General features: G+C 45.1%; 2 protein-coding genes across 2 annotated transcripts in view; both read right to left on the reverse strand.

Moving 5' to 3' along the window:
* Positions 1–277: 277 nt before the first annotated feature.
* Positions 278–18,133, reverse strand: part of LOC140642588 (olfactory receptor 6Z7-like) — a 37,338-nt gene continuing 19,482 nt past the window's right edge. The window contains exon 2 of the mRNA XM_072843376.1: positions 278–1,796. Within this exon, the coding sequence (XP_072699477.1) occupies positions 858–1,796 (939 nt within the window). The 3' untranslated portion in view covers positions 278–857. The remainder of the gene's footprint in view (positions 1,797–18,133) is intronic.
* On the reverse strand, positions 10,994–15,813 carry LOC140606830 (olfactory receptor 10A7-like). Its single transcript, XM_072780824.1, has 2 exons — positions 15,717–15,813; positions 10,994–12,727 (listed from the first exon to the last, which is right to left on the reverse strand). Exons 1-2 carry the CDS (start codon positions 15,811–15,813, stop codon positions 11,706–11,708), a joined length of 1,119 nt encoding a protein of 372 aa, XP_072636925.1. The 3' UTR covers positions 10,994–11,705.

An 18,133-nucleotide genomic window follows, 5' to 3' on the forward strand; every position in this document is an offset into this window, starting at 1 on the left:
TTCTCTATCAAATAAATAAAATCTTTTAAAAAATGAATATAGGTAGGGCAGGTGCCTGGGTGGCTCATTTGGTTAAGTATCCAACTCTTGATTTCCACTCAGGTCATGATCTCAAGGTCCCGAGGCTCAGTTCCATGATCAGCACAGAGTCTGTTCGAGATTCTCTCTCTTTCCCTCTGTCCCTCCGCCTGCTCATGCACACATGTGCCTTCTCCCTCTCTCAAATTAATTAATTAATTAATTAAAACCTTAAAAATAGTATAGATGGGTAATAGCTAGTACAAACGAATGGGGAAAAGATTGAGATAAAAGCCCTATCTTAATTATATATATGCCATATTGCCATGTCAAAGACATAAATCTATTTCCTTTTATTTAGTCACCCCAATGTTTACCTCAGAATGAATAAAATGTGCCTAATCCATCCACTTGGTGGATATTAGGTTGTTTCTGATTTTTTTCAATACAAAGATGCTGTGAATATCCTCCTATATATCATCTATCTCTACTTGTGGGAACCATATAGAAACATTTGTTAAGTATTTGTCATTCTAAGAATAAAATGATGGGGTTGTTAAATTTGGATTTCTAGGTTTACTAATAAAGTTGACCATCTTGTCATGTGAGTTACCAGTCACTCATCATTCATCAGCGATGACTTGCTTTCTCATAGACATTGTTCACTTCTTCCATGGGTAATTCAGATTTTATTACTGATTGAAATGAACTCATTGTTTGTGAGATGGGAAACATATTCCTGCAGTTTTTCTTTGGCCTTTCAGTATTATGTTTGGAATTGCGTGGCCATAGAAGTTTTTCAATCAGGAGATGAGAGGTCCAATTATTCAAGACCATGTTCAAGGCCAGTGGAGAGTTTTCCGAAGCACCACATGGACCTCTTTGTTCCTCAGGCAGTAGATGATGGGGTTGCACATGGGCGTGACTACCGTGTAGATGACTGACAGCACCTTGTTGAGGTCCATGGATTTGATACGGCTGGGACGGCAGTAGATGAAGAGGGCTGCTGAGTAGAAGATGCCCACCACAATCAGGTGGGAGGCACAGGTGGAAAAGGCCTTGCGTCGGGCAGCGGCTGATGGCATGAGGAGCACAGCCACCACGATGGCTGAGTAGGAGGCTAATGCTGCCAACAGTGTTCCACAGAAGATGACGATGGCAGAGATGAAGTCCACCAGCTCCGTCAGGGCCACGTGGGTGCAAGACAGGTTGAGCAGAGGGGAGACATCACAGAAAAATTGGTTGAGGACATTGGGGCCACAGTAGGACAGGCTGGCAATGCAAGATGTCTTGACCACTGAGACCAGCAGCCCCCCAATCCATGAAGACAAGGCCAAGCCCAGGCAGACCTGGGGCCTCATGAGCAGTGGGTAGTGGAGAGGGCGGCAGATGGCCACGTAGCGGTCATAGGCCATGGAGGCCAGGAGGGTGCACTCCGTGCAGATGAGGACTATAAAGAAGAATAGCTGGGTCATGCAGGCTGTGAAGGGTACATGGCAGGGTCCAGTCCAAAGCCCCAGGAGCAGACTGGGCATGGTCACTGACACATAGCACATCTCTAGGCAGCTCAGGTTACCCAAGAAGAAGTACATGGGCTTGTGGAGCTCGCTGTGACTGCAGATGAGGTAGATGATGAGGGTGTTTTCCAGGAGGGTCAGCAGGTAGAGGGTCAGGAAGACAGCAAACAGGGCATTCCTTATGCCCGGCCTGGTGGACAAACCCAGCAAGACAAACTCCTGGACTCTGGTCATGTTGCCCAACTCCAGAGAACTCTCCATCTGCAGAGAGACAAATAAAGTGTATTGACGTTCTGGTCTCTTCAAAGACACTTAGTTAGAAAAAAAATAGGGAGTATGTTCACAGTGAGTGAAACCCTAGGACTGGGCTAGCCCAGCTTCTGTTGGAAATTGACTTTTACAGACAAACGCTGAATAGACTTTGGAGAATAGACAAACTCTGAGCATGAGATCACCGTCATTACTCTGATTGGTCTTCCTAAGTCCGAATCTTTATATAATCAGACTGCCTGAAAATTGGGAGAAAATCACTGGCCTCCGATAAGGTTGTTACAATAAATAAGGCAGTAGATGAGAATTGGTATAGCAAATAAGAAATTAGGATTGTTATTTCTGTTCCAAAAAAAGTTCTTTTTTCCCCTCTTTGTATACTTTGCATAGGAATTTGGGAGTATTTTTAAAAATCTGGAGTAGAGCAAGACTGCCAGCTCCCTTGTTTGAAAAGGTTCCTCTTCTCAATGTAAACTTATTTTGATAATTGTATTGTAGGTCACCAATGATGGTGTTCAAGAAGAGCACAGAGGGAGGAATCCCCCAAAAGACTGACATGTCTTTCAGCAGAAGGTCGCAAATAACACTCATTGTATCAATGTGAGGGACTGCAAATACACATAGGTGTTATTTTCACACTGATACATTTCAGAAAATCGAAGCTGACAGGAAAAAAAATTGTTAAGACACAAGAGGATATATGATCTCATAATTGATACTTCCACAACTCATTGAGTGCCTTGTATGCATTATTTACTTGCCATCAATCCTACTTATATACATTGGTTTTATGCCACAAGACAGGTATGGAGCCCAAACAGATACATTCACTTGCCCAAGACCACACTGCCAGGATATAACACAAAGAAGGTAACACAGCTGGGCAGACGTTTATGCTGTCTAGTCCCATTCCATTTCATCTTTACAGTCAAGCCTGAAAAGTCTGCACCTGGGACATGGGAAGTAAAGAGCCGACAAGTGATCCAGCTGGAGAATTCTGACTATAAGGCTATCTATCATTCACAGAATTCATTCAATGGCATTCAATGAACCTCCCTTTGTATGCTAGCTATTGGGAATGCTTGGGTAAAGAAGATAGTCCAGGTCTATGGCCACTGACTTCCTATGAGAAAGAGTCGATGAACACACAAACCACCACCACCACCACCAAAAACAATTCCAAGTTACAGGGGGCCCTTAGATAGCAGTTCACGGCTACATAAGCAGAAATAATTGAGGATAAACTAATGACAGAGGTCAGTATCTGCCAAATGTTCATAAGAAAGATGTTTACCCTGCACAGCAACGTTAGGGATGGAAGGTGACCTGAGAGCCTCTCAAATTATGTTAGCAGAGACCTGTAAGACTCAGAGCATCAGAGCCTTCCAAGAGGCCGGATTTGTAGATCCTAAGGTTCTGTGCAAAGGCATGAGGATCATAGGATAATTTCGCCCTGAGGACATACATGTGTATATTACTGCATGAATGTAGGTGGGCAGCCAAGGATCAGGGGTGTGACTCCACCGACTCGCTTTAGAGCTGTCAAGCAGAACTTGCACCCCAGTAAACACTTCCTGGATTGGAGTCCACTCACCTTTCATTTCCCATTCCATCCCAGTCCTTCCCCCCAACTGAGATTTCTTGCTCCCCCTCTTTTTGGCTCTGCGTCTGATCTTCATTATCCTCTTATCCGTATCCACTCAATACATACCTCCTCCAAAGATCCTTTTCTGAGTTGCCTTTCCTAACTTAGGACTTCAGATGAACTAAGAGATCCCTGGATAACCTGCAGCAAAACCAGTGAGTGCACCCCTGAAGGCACATTAGCATCCCAAATCCCAAAACTAGATATTCAAAAATATCTAGATATACCATCTCAAAGATAGTTGTTATCCAGGAATTCTTTGCTAAGACTGTGTGTGCTAGGTTCGAAGGAGATATGGTGGTCAGTAAGAGAACATTCCTGGTCCCCACAGCAATCTGGGCCATGGAGCTTTCTCTATCTGGCTCCTTGAGCGTTCTACTTAATTTCTGTTGTGTGTTACTTAAAAATATAGATGACCATCTCCCTCCTGAGCTATTTAATTTCCTCACTGTCAAAAGAGAGACAACATAATGTTGTGGCTGAAGCTTGAGCTCAAAGTTATACAGAAGTGGGTTTCAATCTGTTGTTCTAAATGAAACTCAGAATTCCTCTCATGAGAAGACAGACCCTTGGCTGGTAAAGTGTTTAACGGTAGTTATTTATTAAGTAAGGGGCTTTGTGCAAAGAAGCAATACACCAAAAGTGATGGCTATATGGGCATGAACCAACCTGGTATTAGCCTCAAAGTGTTCAAGAACTTCCAAGCAAGAAAGTCACTCAATCTGTTTAAATCTGCCTCATAAATTAATACACAATTATGGATAAGTACTAATTGGGGGTTACATCAGTTAAAAGTAACTGAATACTTTTCTAAAGCATTCAAAGTCAGTGCCTGGTATACTTTGGATATTCTATAAAAGAAAGTTTCTTTCTGCTGTTCCTTGTCCTCACCGCCAAAGAATAACATTTGGTCTCCCCATATGATGGTCAAAGGACAGCAGCTTCAGATCCGTTCTTGCTGATGCTGCCCCTGGAAGAGGCTCAGATGCTCAGGTGCATTCAGCTCCTACCTGGAGGAGGAGATGTTGAAGAGTAGAGTCACTTTTCAGTCCACATTGGAAAGCTGTTGTTGGTCCTGAATGAGGCATCCACTTCCCCACCCTTGTTTCACCTTCTTCGTAGTTCTGAATGCTCTAAGTTGCTGAGTTGACTCTCCTCATGGTGAAAAGGAAGCAGGGATGCCAGCTTAAATTGGAGCTCTGGACCTCAGAGACCTCCTCTGGTCTCTGCAGACTTGGAGAATAGTTGATGGGAAAAGCACTTATGGGCAGCCCGGGTGGCTCAGTGGTTTGACGCCTGCCTTTGGCCCAGGGCATGATCCTGGAGACCCGGGGTTGAGTCCCACGTAAGGCTCCCTGCATGGAGCCTGCTTCTCCCTCTGCCTGTGTCTCTGCCTCTCTCTCTCTCTCTCTCTCTGTGTGTGTGTGTGTGTGTGTGTGTCTTTCATGAATGGATGAATAAAATCTTTAAAAAGAAGAAGAAGAAAAACACTTCTACTGACACTCTTTGGAGGCTTAAGGGGAGGAGGAGCCTCAGAGCCACTCTCAGTTCAGGCCATCATACATTGATTTCTTCCCAAATGCCCTGTCTTGTGTTTTGGTCCTGGGGCATAAAGATAAGTGGTAAATTGTTCCTGCCTTTGGTTGATAAGTTTGGTTATGGAAACACATGTTCATAACTTGTTCTGAGAAGAGCTAATGCATCTGAGGACTACAGGAGAAGACTTTCCAGTAGAAATTGGAGGCTAAGACAATGCTGCCCATTGAAAATAATGGCAGGAATGGGTATCTGCATCTCTGTGTTCATAGCAGTATACTCACAATAGCCAAAAGATGGAAACAATCCAAGTGTACATGGATGGAGGCAATGATAAGCAAAATGTAATATATACAGAGAATGGAATTCAACTATCCATAAAAAGGAAGGAAATTCTGACACATGCTGCTACTACACAGATGAATCTTGAAGACTATGCTAAGTGAAATAAGCCAGTCACAAAAGGACAGATGTTGTGTGATGTCACTTATATGAGGTGCCTAGAGGAGTCAAATTCCTAGAAAAAGAGAGTAGAATGGTGGATTCCAGGGGCCAGAGGAGAGAGAAATGGGGAGTTAGTGTACAATGGCTACAGAGCTCCCATTTTCCCAGATGAAGTGTTCTGGAGATGGGTTGCAGTGATGGTTGCACAAGAGGTGAATGTGCTTAATGCCAGAGAACTGTACACCTAAAGATGGTTAACAAGGTCAAATTTTATGTTATATACATCTTTCCACAATTAGAATCACTATAACCTTTATATCCACCCTTAAGATATTTGTGTGACTCTTTCCACACCTTTATCCTTGCTCACACAAATATCCAGAGATCCAAAGTACATTGACTCCTGAGGAACTTTGCCCAAACTATTCTTTCTGACAAGAGATTACCTTTTCTCACAATGAAATTCAATTCAACCCTTTAAATTTCACATGAAACTTCAGTCTTTGAAAAATATTAACCTTCTCTCGTCTCTAGCCACATAGAATTAGTTCCCTTCTCTGATAAAACAGGATGGTGTGATGTAATCACTTCTGGGACCACGTGGGTGATCGGTCAGTGTTGGTTAAACACCCTCCAAATGAGGTTGTGGAAATGTTCTGTAGAGTTGAAGCCTGACAGATGATATTTAGTTCTTGACTCAAATCTCATAGCTGCAGGACTTTCATGATTTACTCCCATTCTGAATCTCCCTGTAAGATAACCCTTCCTTCTTCCCAGGGTCATTGAGAGGATAAAATTATTTAAGGCATATAAGTCTCTGAGCTCAGTGCAAATTAAATACCCCACATTTGGAAGCAATATTATTATTATTGCCACGAGACAGGTATTTTTTTATTTTTTATTTTTTATAAATTTATTTTTTATTGGTGTTCAATTTGCCAACATATAGAATAACACCCGGTGCTCATACCATGAGACAGGTATTAAACCAAAACATCTTTTGGAAAATTATATTAGCAAATATGCATCACATGTCCAGTGTGGTGATTGACACTTAGTAGATATTCAATACATACTAGTTCATCTCCATCCCAATGCTCAAAATAATGACTTAGTGCATTGCTACTACAACGTCCTTCACACTAAATTGTAACTTTTTTATCTTATGTGTCCTCAAGGAGTTATTTCAAAAGAAGAAATTTGCCTTTTCTTTCTGTGTCCACAGAGGCAAGCACAGGTCTTAACTCAGTGCATACTCCAGGGATGTTTGATGATGGGGAGGGGGTAGGATAAAACTAGAGGTCTGCTTTCCACTTCCTAGAAAGTTCTGGGTCTCATTCTTGACTTCAGAAGGCTTTCTCATGATACATCCAGGGATGGAGGAAACAGGAGGTAAGAGGAGGGATCTGGGAGAATGGTGGCCTGGAACCAAGTGTCCCAAAAGTTTTTTGTGCTCTTTGGTTGTTGGAGGGTCTTAGTTGGAGACTAGAACTCAAAAGTCAGGGTTTATGAGGCCATGAGGTTCTTAAATCTAGTACCAATTGGGTCATGTTTTCTTTTCTTTTTTAATTTTTTATTTATTATTTATGATAGTCACACACAGAGAGAGAGAGAGAGAGAGAGAGAGAGGCAGAGACACAGGCAGAGGGAGAAGCAGGCTCCATGCACTGGGAGCCCGACATGGGATTTGATCCCGGGTCTCCAGGATCGCGCCCTGGGCCAAAGGCAGGCGCCACCCAGGGATCCCTGGGTCATGTTTTCTTTCTTTAAGATTTTATTTATTTATTTGAAAGAAAGAAAGAGCATGAGCAGAGGGGCATTGGGAGAGGGAGAAGCAGACTCCCCGCTGAGCAGGAAGCCCAATGTGGGGCTTGATCCCAAGACCCTGAGATCATGACCTGAGCTGAAGGCAGATGCCCAACCAACTCAACTATGCAATTGCCCCTGGGTCATGTTTTCAGGAAGAACCTGAAACATTGGTGAGAAGGACAAAAAACCCAAGAACATCTTGAGAAGAGTGGGGGGGTTTTGTATATTTTTTTTTATTGGAGTTCGATTTGCCTACATATAATGTAACACTCAGTGCTCATCCCGTCAAGTGCCCCCCTCAGTGCCCTTCACCCAGTCACTCCATCATCCCACCCACCTCCCCTTCCACTACCTCTTGTTCGTTTCCCAGATTTAGGAGTCTCTCATGTTCTGTCACCCTCTCTGATATTTCCCACTCATTTTCTCTCCTTTCCCCTTTATTCCCTTTCACTATTTTTTATATTCCCCGAATGAATGAGACCATATAATGTTTGTCCTTCTCCGATTGACTTACTTCACTCCGTATAATACCCTCCAGTTCTATCCACGTTGAAACAAATGGTGGGTATTTGTCGTTTCTAATGGCTGACTAATAATCCATTGTATACATAGACCACATCTTCTTTATCCATTCATCTTTCAATGGACACCGAGGCTTCTTCCACAGTGTGGCTATTGTGGGCATTTCTGCTATAAACATCGGGGTGCAGGTGCTCCGGCATTTCACTGCATCTGTATCTTTGGGGTAAATCCCCAGCAGTGCAATTGCTGGGTCATAGGGGAGCTCTATTTTTAACTCTTTGAGGAACTTCCACACAGTTTTCCAGAGTGGCTGCACCAGTTCACATTCCCCACCAACAGTGCAAGAGGGTTCCCCTTTCTCCACATCCTTGAGAAGAATGTTTTAAAGATTTGTAAAAATTTATTCATGAGAGACACAGAGAGAGGCAGAGACATAGGCAGAGGGAGAAGCAAGCTCCCTTTGGGGAGCTCGATGCGGAACTCGATCCTAGGACCCCAGGATCATAACCTGAGCAGAAGGCAGATGCTCACCACTGAGCCACCCAGGCATCCCTTGAGAAGAGCTTTTTAAAGTGACTTTGGCAACCATTGGGTCCAGGCCAAACCCAGAACTGCAGTGTCAGGCAGGGAAACAGCCCGATGCTGTATCATTTTAAGTCCTTTGGTTGCTAAAAAGAGAAGCTAACTGGATCACTTAAGCCAAGAAAGTGGTTGGATACTGCAGGGTTGATGAAGAACCATATTTTTCCAGGATCATGGACCAGGAGAGTTTTGGTAAACCAGATAAGAAGTACTAGGCCACCATAGAGAAAAGTCAGTTCCATATTCTGTGCTTGTTTCACTCAGTAATCCAATTCCAGGGAGAAAGTGCTGGAATGGTTTAGTTTAGGGATACCAAATCAACACCCTGTATACGGTGAGGGCAGAGGGAAGCACTTTGGGTCTTTGTTGTTGTTGTTGTTGTTGTTTTTGAGGGAAGTACTTTGATCAAACTGCCAAAGACAAAAGACTGTAGGGAATATGGTCCATATAGTTTCCCAAAGACAAATCCACATACAGTTATCAGGAAGGGGGAATGAGTACACAGCAGGAGAATCAACGGATCTCATGAGAGATGCCCTATGGCTGAGGAAAGTGGTGGCTTATCGGATGCCAGGAGGCTCAGCCTTTTACCTCTTCCTCTCCACAACTGCACTGGGGACGGGGTTGATGGTTCAATGACTGTGGAGGCCGAGAAAATTTTAAGGCCATTCCACTTTAAGTTCAGCGTTAGCACAAGTACAGCCATCCCAGGCCCCTGTGAATAAGAGCTGAAATTTACATTACCTCAGTTCCAGGAAGAAAACAGCTTACAGCTTAACGCCCTAGAAAGCCTCATATTAGAATAAGAACAGAGCCCAAGCCAAGGGCAAGAAGCCCCATATTATAATGAGAACAGAGCCCAATGCCCTGGAAGGCCCCATATCAGAATGTAAACAGAACTTGAGAAATTCCTCCACCCCTTCTGGAGGTCCCCTAGACCAGCCCTTAAAACTAAGCTGAAACCCACCTTGGGGTCCAAGTCCCTGCTCCGCTGTGTCAGGTATACTTGGACCCAAGCTCGAGCTTGTAAATAAACCCTCGTGTGTTTGCATCGGTGTCAGCTCCTTGGTGGTTTCCCGGATTCACAATCTTGGGCACAACATGACCACTTCTATATTTCAAAGGATAGTAGTACTGAAGTTCCTAGTCTTGGTCACAATTGTCCAAAGAAGTAGGTCAAGCAGATTTCAGTGGTGAAGACTCAGAGTTTCAAAGTAGGAAAAAGAGTTTGGTTAGATTGTAGACCACTTTCCCTTTAGTATTTGCATTGGGGTTGATGTGTTGGCCTTCTTTGCCCTCTCCCTTCTAATAGGGATCTGCTAAACTAGTAGATCCATATCCTTATATTGGAATCACCCAGGACTTATGTTTGCATGAATACATATTCCTGGACTGTGAGCACAAAGTTTCTGATTTGATAGATTGGGTGGGGCCCAGCCTGGGTTTGACATCTCCATGCTGAACGACCACCCCAGGTGTTTCTGAACCACATCTTTAAAAAATGCTGTGCATTCCTGAAAGGTCATGAGGGCACAGACTATATTACATTATTCACCACAGTGTCCTGAGAGCCTCGAGAAGTGCCTGACTTGTTTGTTGTTTGATGCCAAATTAAGGAGAAGACACCTGGGAAGATGAAAGCATTGGCAGAACTGGTCTGATGACAAAGAACAGAAACTCATTCAGTCTGGTGCAGTAGTTGTATTTTTATACTGTTTGTCATATTAGATTACCACCGTAATCCTGAGTGGTGGCAGGGCAGGGGTTATTCCTCACACCCTTTCCTGTTTATACAGGGTGAAACTGAGCCTCAGAGAGACTAGTCCAACAACCCACATTGAAGGGTTTTAGTCCATCCAACTCCAAGTCCCTTAACACCAAATCCAGCATCCTGGGAGTACTATAGTACATTACCTTCCAAGGGTGGAGCTTCTGGGTTTCTAATCTATGAGGATAGCTATGTGAATAATGAATGGAGACCATTAACTGAGCACCAACTGTGTTCCAAGCACTGTGCTAGATACTTCCATACATCTCTTTGTTTAATGGTAACAACTCAGTGTAGGAAGTATGGCTACTATTCCCGCTTCACAGATGAGAAGACTGAGGCTCAGGAAAGTCAAATCCTAGTTTGTACAACCAAGAAAATAAAGAGAGACAATTCAGATCCAGGTTTGTCTTCTAGAAAAACTAGATCCCTTCAAAAGTAGCCCATAAACTGAAGGGAAGAAACTTCTCCTCTGATGTATTTACCCATATTCAAAAAAATATTCTTACTGAGCTTTAGAGAAGAAATAACGTAATTCGTGTACCAGGCTAGTTATTAGAGATCAGTAAATCAGGGCACTGAGAAGGATAGGACATCAACCCAAATTGGCTTAAATAAAAGACAAATTTACTCGTTCACCTAAGAGGAATTCCTAAGGGCAAGACACACTTTGGGCATGGCTGGATCCAGAAACTCGACAAAATCAGAACCACATCTTTCCCCCCACCCACCACCATTGGTTCTGATTTTCTTTGCAATGACTCCATTATCAAGCAGGAACTCCTCTGTTAAAGACCAGATAGCTGATTGCCTCTACAAGCTTACATCCTTAACAGCTATGAACAAAGAGAAGTTTGAACAAAAATCTCAGTGTCTGGCTCTCCAAAGTTAAGATCTAAAGCCCCTAACTACTTAGTCCTCCCTTTATCGATAGCGTTTGTCTTATAATCTTAGAGTTCCTTCCACAAAGACACAGAGTGTATTTCCTTACCCCATGACTTTGGATATGGCCATGTGACTTGCATTGACTAATGGTATCTTATTGGGTGGCACATGACCATAGCTTTGAAAATCATTTGAACAAGGGAGCCTTCTCATTCAGCTATTGTAGTGAGAAAAACCATGCCAGAGCTCTGTTCCCAGGAGAAAAATGGGAAATGTGTGGACCAGAGGGTCTTCTAGCTAAACCAAGCCTATGATGGTGAGCACTCATGGGCATGAGCCAAGATCAGAAGAACCACCCAGATGACACCAACCCAAATTAGCTAACCCTCAGCTGATTGACGATTAACAGCAATATGTGACATGTTTTAATACAGTACATTCTAGGATGGTTTTCCATGCAGTACTCTTGTGGCACTTACTAATACACTCTAGTTGGCCCAATTAGGTTCATTTATCCACCACTACCAAATAATAGTAATCAGGGATTGAATGCTCTGCCACGAGCCTTTTCTTGGACAGGAAGGTGGAACCAGCACCACCATGACCGGAAGAGGAAAACAATAGAGTTTTCCAGAAAAAAGTCAGAGCACTGTATGATATATTTGCACATAGATCCGTGTCAAACATCCATCAACAATTCCTGAAGAAGTCATTCATGGGGTCCAGATTCCTGGCCATGGCAACACACGCGTCCCAGGGCAGCCCTCACCTCCTTGTTTCGAAGGCTGTAGATGAGGGGGTTGAGCATGGGGGTTACCAGGGTGTAGGACAAGGACACCACCTGCTTGCTCTCCGGGGAGTAGCTGCCCTTGGGTCGCAAGTGGATGACCCCCGTGGTGCCATAAAACAGAAGCACCACGACGAAGTGAGAGGCGCACGTGGACAGGGCCTTGTGGCGCCCCCTGGCAGATGGCATCCGCAGCACGGTGGCCAGAATCTTGGTGTAGGACGCGGCTATCAGACAGAAGGGAACCATGATAACCAGCACCGTGGCCGCCAACACGTTGGCCTCGAAGACTCTGGTGTCTGCACACACCAGGCTCAGCAGAGGCGCGATGTCACAGAAGAAGTGGCGGATGCCTCGGGGCCCGCAGAAGGGGAAGCGGAACAGCCAGATGGTGAAGACCAGAGACACAGGGACGCCAGCCAGCCAGCACGTGGCGGCCAGCAGGTGGCAGAGCCGCGGGCTCACGATGGCGCCATAGCGCAGAGGCCTGCAGATGGCCACGTAGCGGTCCCAGGCCATGGTCGTCAGGAGGAAGCACTCGGACGTGACGCAGGACAACACCAGCAGCAGCTGCAGGGCGCAGCCGGCGGGAGACACGCCCCGCCCGGGCCGCAGCAGGGTCAGAAGCAGCTGCGGCACGATGTCCAGCGAGAAGCACATCTCCACCAGGGCCAGGTGGCGCAGGAACAGGTACATGGGCGCGCGCAGGGCCGGGTCCAGGGCGGTCAGCAGCACGATGAGCGCGTTGCCCAGCAGCGTGAGCAGGAACATGGCCAGGAAGAGCGTGGCGAGCAGCGGCCGCAGCGCGGGCACGTGCGCGAAGCCCAGCAGGACCAGCTCCCTGGGGACGCAGCTCTGGTTGGCGCAGGGGGGGGCTTCGGGGGCGCCCGGGGGGGCCCAGGCGGTCGGCATGGCCCCGGGCGGGGGCGTGGCGGGCAGGAAGCCTGCGGGAGGGGACGGGTTGAGCTGAGGCTATGGAGAGCAGAGCTGCACCTGCCGGGGCTCTGTCTCCTCAGTGGGTGCTGCCCAGAGCAGATAAGCTCATGCCATGTGCAGGGCCCTCCCTGAGGGCCCCCATGAGCCTGGTAGGAGATCCCGGGGCTTACAAGGCTCACAAAGCCCTGACTGGCCTGGCCCACCCACCTTCTGACCTCTCCTCCATGGAGTTGCATCCACCATGCCTGATCCTGCCTCAGGGCCTTTGCACTTGCTGTTCCCTCTGCTTGAGATATTTTTCCCTTGAATGTTTGTGCTCCTGTTTCCTTCTCTTCTTAAAAATATGAACTAAGGTGCCCCTCCTTCACAGAGATCTCTTCCTCTATGACCTGGTTTCAAGTATCTTCTCCACAACATGTACGCACACTAGCCCCTCTCTATGACTTCATTTCATTTCTAAAACACATTTGAAGTAACTTGGTTTATTTGCTTACTTTTCTGTCGTCTGTCTGCCCCACTTAGAGGGTCACATCTATCAGCACTTTTCTGCCTGCTTTGGAGTGGTGTCTGGCATGGGAAAGAGTGGCTAAAACATAGTAGGTGCTCCATAATATTCAGTCCATTTAATGATTGAGTCTCTTTTCTGTAGATGACAGATAAAAGAATGTACTTTCTCCACACAAAATATTTTTTGTTCTGTTTGTCCTGAGCCTATTTTATCTCATTTTTTTAAATGTTGGTTTTGACAACCAAATCAGTGGTTCTCAACTGGAGATGATTTAGCACCTCCATCCCCCACTGGGGGACTGTGTATGGTAACATTTTGAGTTGTTATATTTGAGGTTCTATTGGCATCTACTTGGTAGAAGACAAGGGCACTGTTAAACATCATACAGTGGTGCCTGGATGGCCCAGTGGTTGAGCATCCACCATTGGCTCAGGTCGTGATCCGGGGTCCTGGGATTGAGTCCCCCATCGGGCTCCCTGCAGAGAGTGTGCTTCTCCCTCTGCCTATGTCTCTGCCTCTCTCTCTGTGTCTCTCATGAATAAATAAAATCTTTTTTAAGAACTTTATTTAAAAAAGAACATTACGAAAAGTAACAAAACTCTGGCAGGTGCACAAAATCTCTGGCAGCCCCTAATTGTATCAGTCTGTATAAGAGACTCAGGAGTTTACCAGATTCCTGTCTGAGGAGTTACTTTTTCTGGTCTATGGAAAGCTCCTAGAGGAACAGAATGGCAATGCCATTGGTTCCTCATCCTGCCCGTGTGGGCTTCTGATTTTTTTTTTTTTTGTAATTTTTTTTTATGATAGTCACAGAGAGAGAGAGAGGCAGAGACACAGGCAGAGGGAGAAGCAGGCTCCATGCACCGGGAGTCCGACGTGAGATTCGATCCCGGGTCTCCAGGATCGTGCCCTGGGCCAAAGGCAGGCGCTAAACCGCTGCGCCACCCAGGGATCCCTGATTTTATTTTTAATACAGTCTTGTCTGACAGTTTTGGTTTCACCTTCACACAGTTTTTGGGAGATTCTCTTCCTCATGCAATCACGTGGACCATGGCCACAGCCTCATCAGTCTTCCCATCTCCCCTCACTCCTCAACATTGATGGTATCCACACTCAGCAAAATCTACTCCCTCTCCTGTGGAATTCCTATCATTTCCTTTGCCCTCCTGGGAAAGACATAGATACACCTTCAGGTCAGCAGTTATGCCCAAGGAGGGAAAGAGAGAGACTAATCATGTACATGCCAAGCATTCACACAGGACTCACTGTGTACTGAGTCTCAAGCACATTACTAGTGCATGCACACAACAGTCCTATACACTAGGTACTGTCATGCCCAAATAACCATGAACTAACAGCCTATGTCCCCACAACTCATAGAGGGAACATAGCAGCCAGTGTCTGAGCTTGGCCAGAATGATTCACCCTGGCTTCCCCAGGAGAGTGTCCACACTCACCAGGGGAGGAGGTCTCACTTGCAAACAATGGCTACCAGTCATAATGTGTTAAACACAGCAAGACAGACAGAAACAGAGACAGAGAGAGACACACAGAGAGAGAAATCAGTAAAAACCTGGTGAATCTTGGAGAATGTCTGGGGGTTTTTTAGGCCACACAGAGGATTTTGACCATTGGTCTCTTACAACAATAAGAATGCTTTTAATCCTGTAAAGGGCTCTCAAATTCTCCAGCGAAGTCCACAGAATAAGCAAAGTTCACACAAAACCTCTTGATGACCCTCTTGGAGGGCAGGGACCTTCTCTGGCATGGTCCCTGATGAACCCCCAGTGACTGACCCAGTACCTGGCACACGAAGGTGAGTCCTCTATGTGAGGACACCCTCTCTGGATAATTCCTCCTGCGATACAATTCCCAGTCAATGGCTGTTAATGTCCCTCAGAAGCCCGCCAACCCCCACCACTGGCCACATCCAGGATGATCCACGCAGAGGGTGCAGAATGACAATTGCCTCCTTCCATGCAGCTTCAGGTCACCTAGTATGCTCACCTCTAGATAGGAAAGGAACCATCGGCCATGAAAAAATTCCCTTAAATGATAGGTTTCATGCAAACAGCACTACTGGTGCTAACAGCACTAGCTTGCTATAGGAGACTAAGGTTAGAGCTGAGCTACCCCACCAAATACAAAGGTGAAAGCAGCCTTGAGTGAGAGCTCGGGGCAATAGCTTAGCTGGGATGAGTGGAGGAGACTCCCTCATCTATAAAGGGAGGTGATGGTACCTCTGGCTCAGGGATGGTGGGAGGAAAAAGGCCCAGTAAGCACTTCCAACTGTTTCAGGGAACTGACTCTAAAGCCAGCTAGATGGAGACTTAAACCCAAGTTCTGCCATTTGCTAGCTGTGAGTTCCAAAATCTCTCTGAGCCTGTTTCCTTGCCTGCAGACTGATGGTATCTACCCCCATAAGACTGCTGAGAATTCGCTGAGATCATGCAGAAGGCTTAGGACACAATGAGCATTCAATAACTGACAGAAGTGATCATCTGCCTCATCACCACCATTATTATCATCATCCTCTTCATCGCCAACTTTCATTGCCATCATCAACATCACCATCATCATCACCATCACCATCATCATGATCACCATCACCATTATCATCATCATCATTGTCATCATCACCATCAATATCATCATCATCATCACCATTACCATCGTCATATCATCATCACCATGACCACCACCATCATCATCACCATCGCCATCAAAGAATGATGGTCATGGGGAACCCCAGCCCTTTCTTCCCCTTGCAGCCTGGAGCCCTTACCTTCACAGAGGACCCACTTACCTTCTGCTTCTTGGTCTGTCTGAAAGTGAGGACAAAGTTCTGACTGTCCCCCTTGATCCAGGAGTTTCCAGGGCTGACTGAGATTACAGGAGCCAGAGATTTCAATCTTTGGCTCTGGCCACACAATGAGAGCCCTAAGGACCTAACCCACAGAGAATTCTGCTCATTACCAAATTGGTGCTTGTGTGTTCCATGTGAAGGCAGAGGGAATTGGGGAGTGAGGAGCCTCTGCTTCTCTGAAGACTCTAGTCTCCACTACATTCCCTCCTCCTGGGCTTCTCCATCTTGTGTTCCTACTGACCTCTTGCTTCCAGAATGTTGCAGAAGGGCTGTATACTGTCTGCTCCTATCACCCATATAAGAAATCCATTCTTTTCATCTTGGCATTCAAGGTCCCCAGAAATCTGCCCCTGCCCACCTCCCCATCTTTATGTCTTAACATGTCCTTGCTATGATTCCCCCACTGCCCCATAACTCTTGGTTACATCAAGGGAGCTGAGATAATCACTGTGCTTATGATTTATGTTTTTTCATGTGTGTCTGCCATGCTTCAATAGCAGAAGTAAAAATAGCCATTTGAAGGACTTATTTTAGGCAGTGGCAGTAGTAGCTATTGAGGGATTGGGTGTTGGGCTTTGCAAGCAGAATTCCACCCCTGAGTGCTTGGGTGAAGGGTGTGAGCCCTGTGACCCACAGTTTCCCCTTCTGGAAAAGCACCTGCCTTCCAATATTTCATGCATATGTGATGACCAAGGATCAACATAAATCCTGCTTCTAAGTAACTAGCACAGTGCCTTGTTCTTCCTGTGCCATCAATAGCCGAGCTCTGGTGCTAGCATTACTTCACGCCTAACCACATCACTGCACCTCCAGGGCCCGCATTACATTCGAATCACATTGTGAGCACTTAATAAGTGTTTGGAGAGTGAGTGAGTGAGTGATTGAGTGATGACTGCTGTCATCTGCTGAATGCTTACTTTGCTGTGAGTCAGTTTAGTAAGTCACAGACAGCATTAAGAATGGGATAGAGTGGAGAATATTGGCATCTCTGGATGTAAGGATTAGGGAAGTTCCAGATATATTTCTGTCTATGTCCCTTTCTACTTCAATACGTCCATTTCCATAGACATATCTATGTCACATCTGTGTTGGAATCAATGTTGCTGTATCTGCATGTCTATCTCTTTGTCCATATTTGTGTCTATATTAATTTTAGATGCTACAGATAGGTGATATCATAAAGCATTTGTCTTTGTTTGGCTTATCTGATTTATCACAATGGCCTCTAGGTCCACCCATGTTGTCACAAATGGCTTAGGTCTGACCACCTGTGTGTGACTGCCATGCATTTCCTACTGGCTGTCTGTAACCTGTTTGTGCCTCCATTTTGTGATTGTAATGTGTAGAGTAAGGATCACAGTACCATCTGCCTGATAAGGATATTCTGCAGCTTGAGTTTCAACATGTAAAGCCCTTCTGAAAATGCTTGGCACATAATAAACTCTATATAAAAGTGTTAGCTATTGTATCTGGCTGACAATGAATGTTTTACACCGATTGGAATTCAAAACCAAACCCAAAAAACAAAACATGAAAGTCCATGCCTGACATACCTATCTTAACAATGATTGTATTGGATTAGCCTTTTGCCCTGTATCAGAGGTTAGTGGCCAACTATGGCTCTGTGCCCATTGTCTACAGCCAGAAAGAAAGAAAAGGAAAGAAAGAAAGAAAGAAAGAAAGAAAGAAAGAAAGAAAGAAAGAAAGAAAGAAAGAAAGAAACAGAGGAGGTTTTTACATGATTAAATAAATGGTTGGGAAGAACTGTTATTCAAAATAGTACTAGAAGTCCTAGCCTCATCAATCAGACAAAAAAAAAAAAAAAGAAAGAAATAAAAGGTATTCAAATTGGCAAAGAAGTCAAACTCTCTCTCTTCGCAGATGACATAATACTATATATATAAGACCCAAAAGATTCCACCCCAAGATTGCTAGAACTCACACAGCAATTTAGCAATGTGGCAGGATACAAAATCAATGCACAGAAATCAGTGGCATTACTGTACACTAACAATGAGATGGAAGAAAGATAAATTAAGG

Source organism: Canis lupus, chromosome 1 (genome assembly GCF_048164855.1).
Source record: "Canis lupus baileyi chromosome 1, mCanLup2.hap1, whole genome shotgun sequence".
Classification (NCBI taxonomy): Eukaryota; Metazoa; Chordata; class Mammalia; order Carnivora; family Canidae; genus Canis; species Canis lupus.

Bases quoted from the DNA above. Each gene is read 5' to 3' on its own strand.
- LOC140606830 (XM_072780824.1), bottom strand. From the start codon at position 15,813: ATGGTGATGATGATGGTGATGTTGATGATGGCAATGAAAGTTGGCGAT. The intron at 12,728-15,716 runs GTCAGTTATTGA...CCCCTCCCGCAG, and splicing joins TGAGGCAGATGATCACTTCT to GCTTCCTGCCCGCCACGCCC.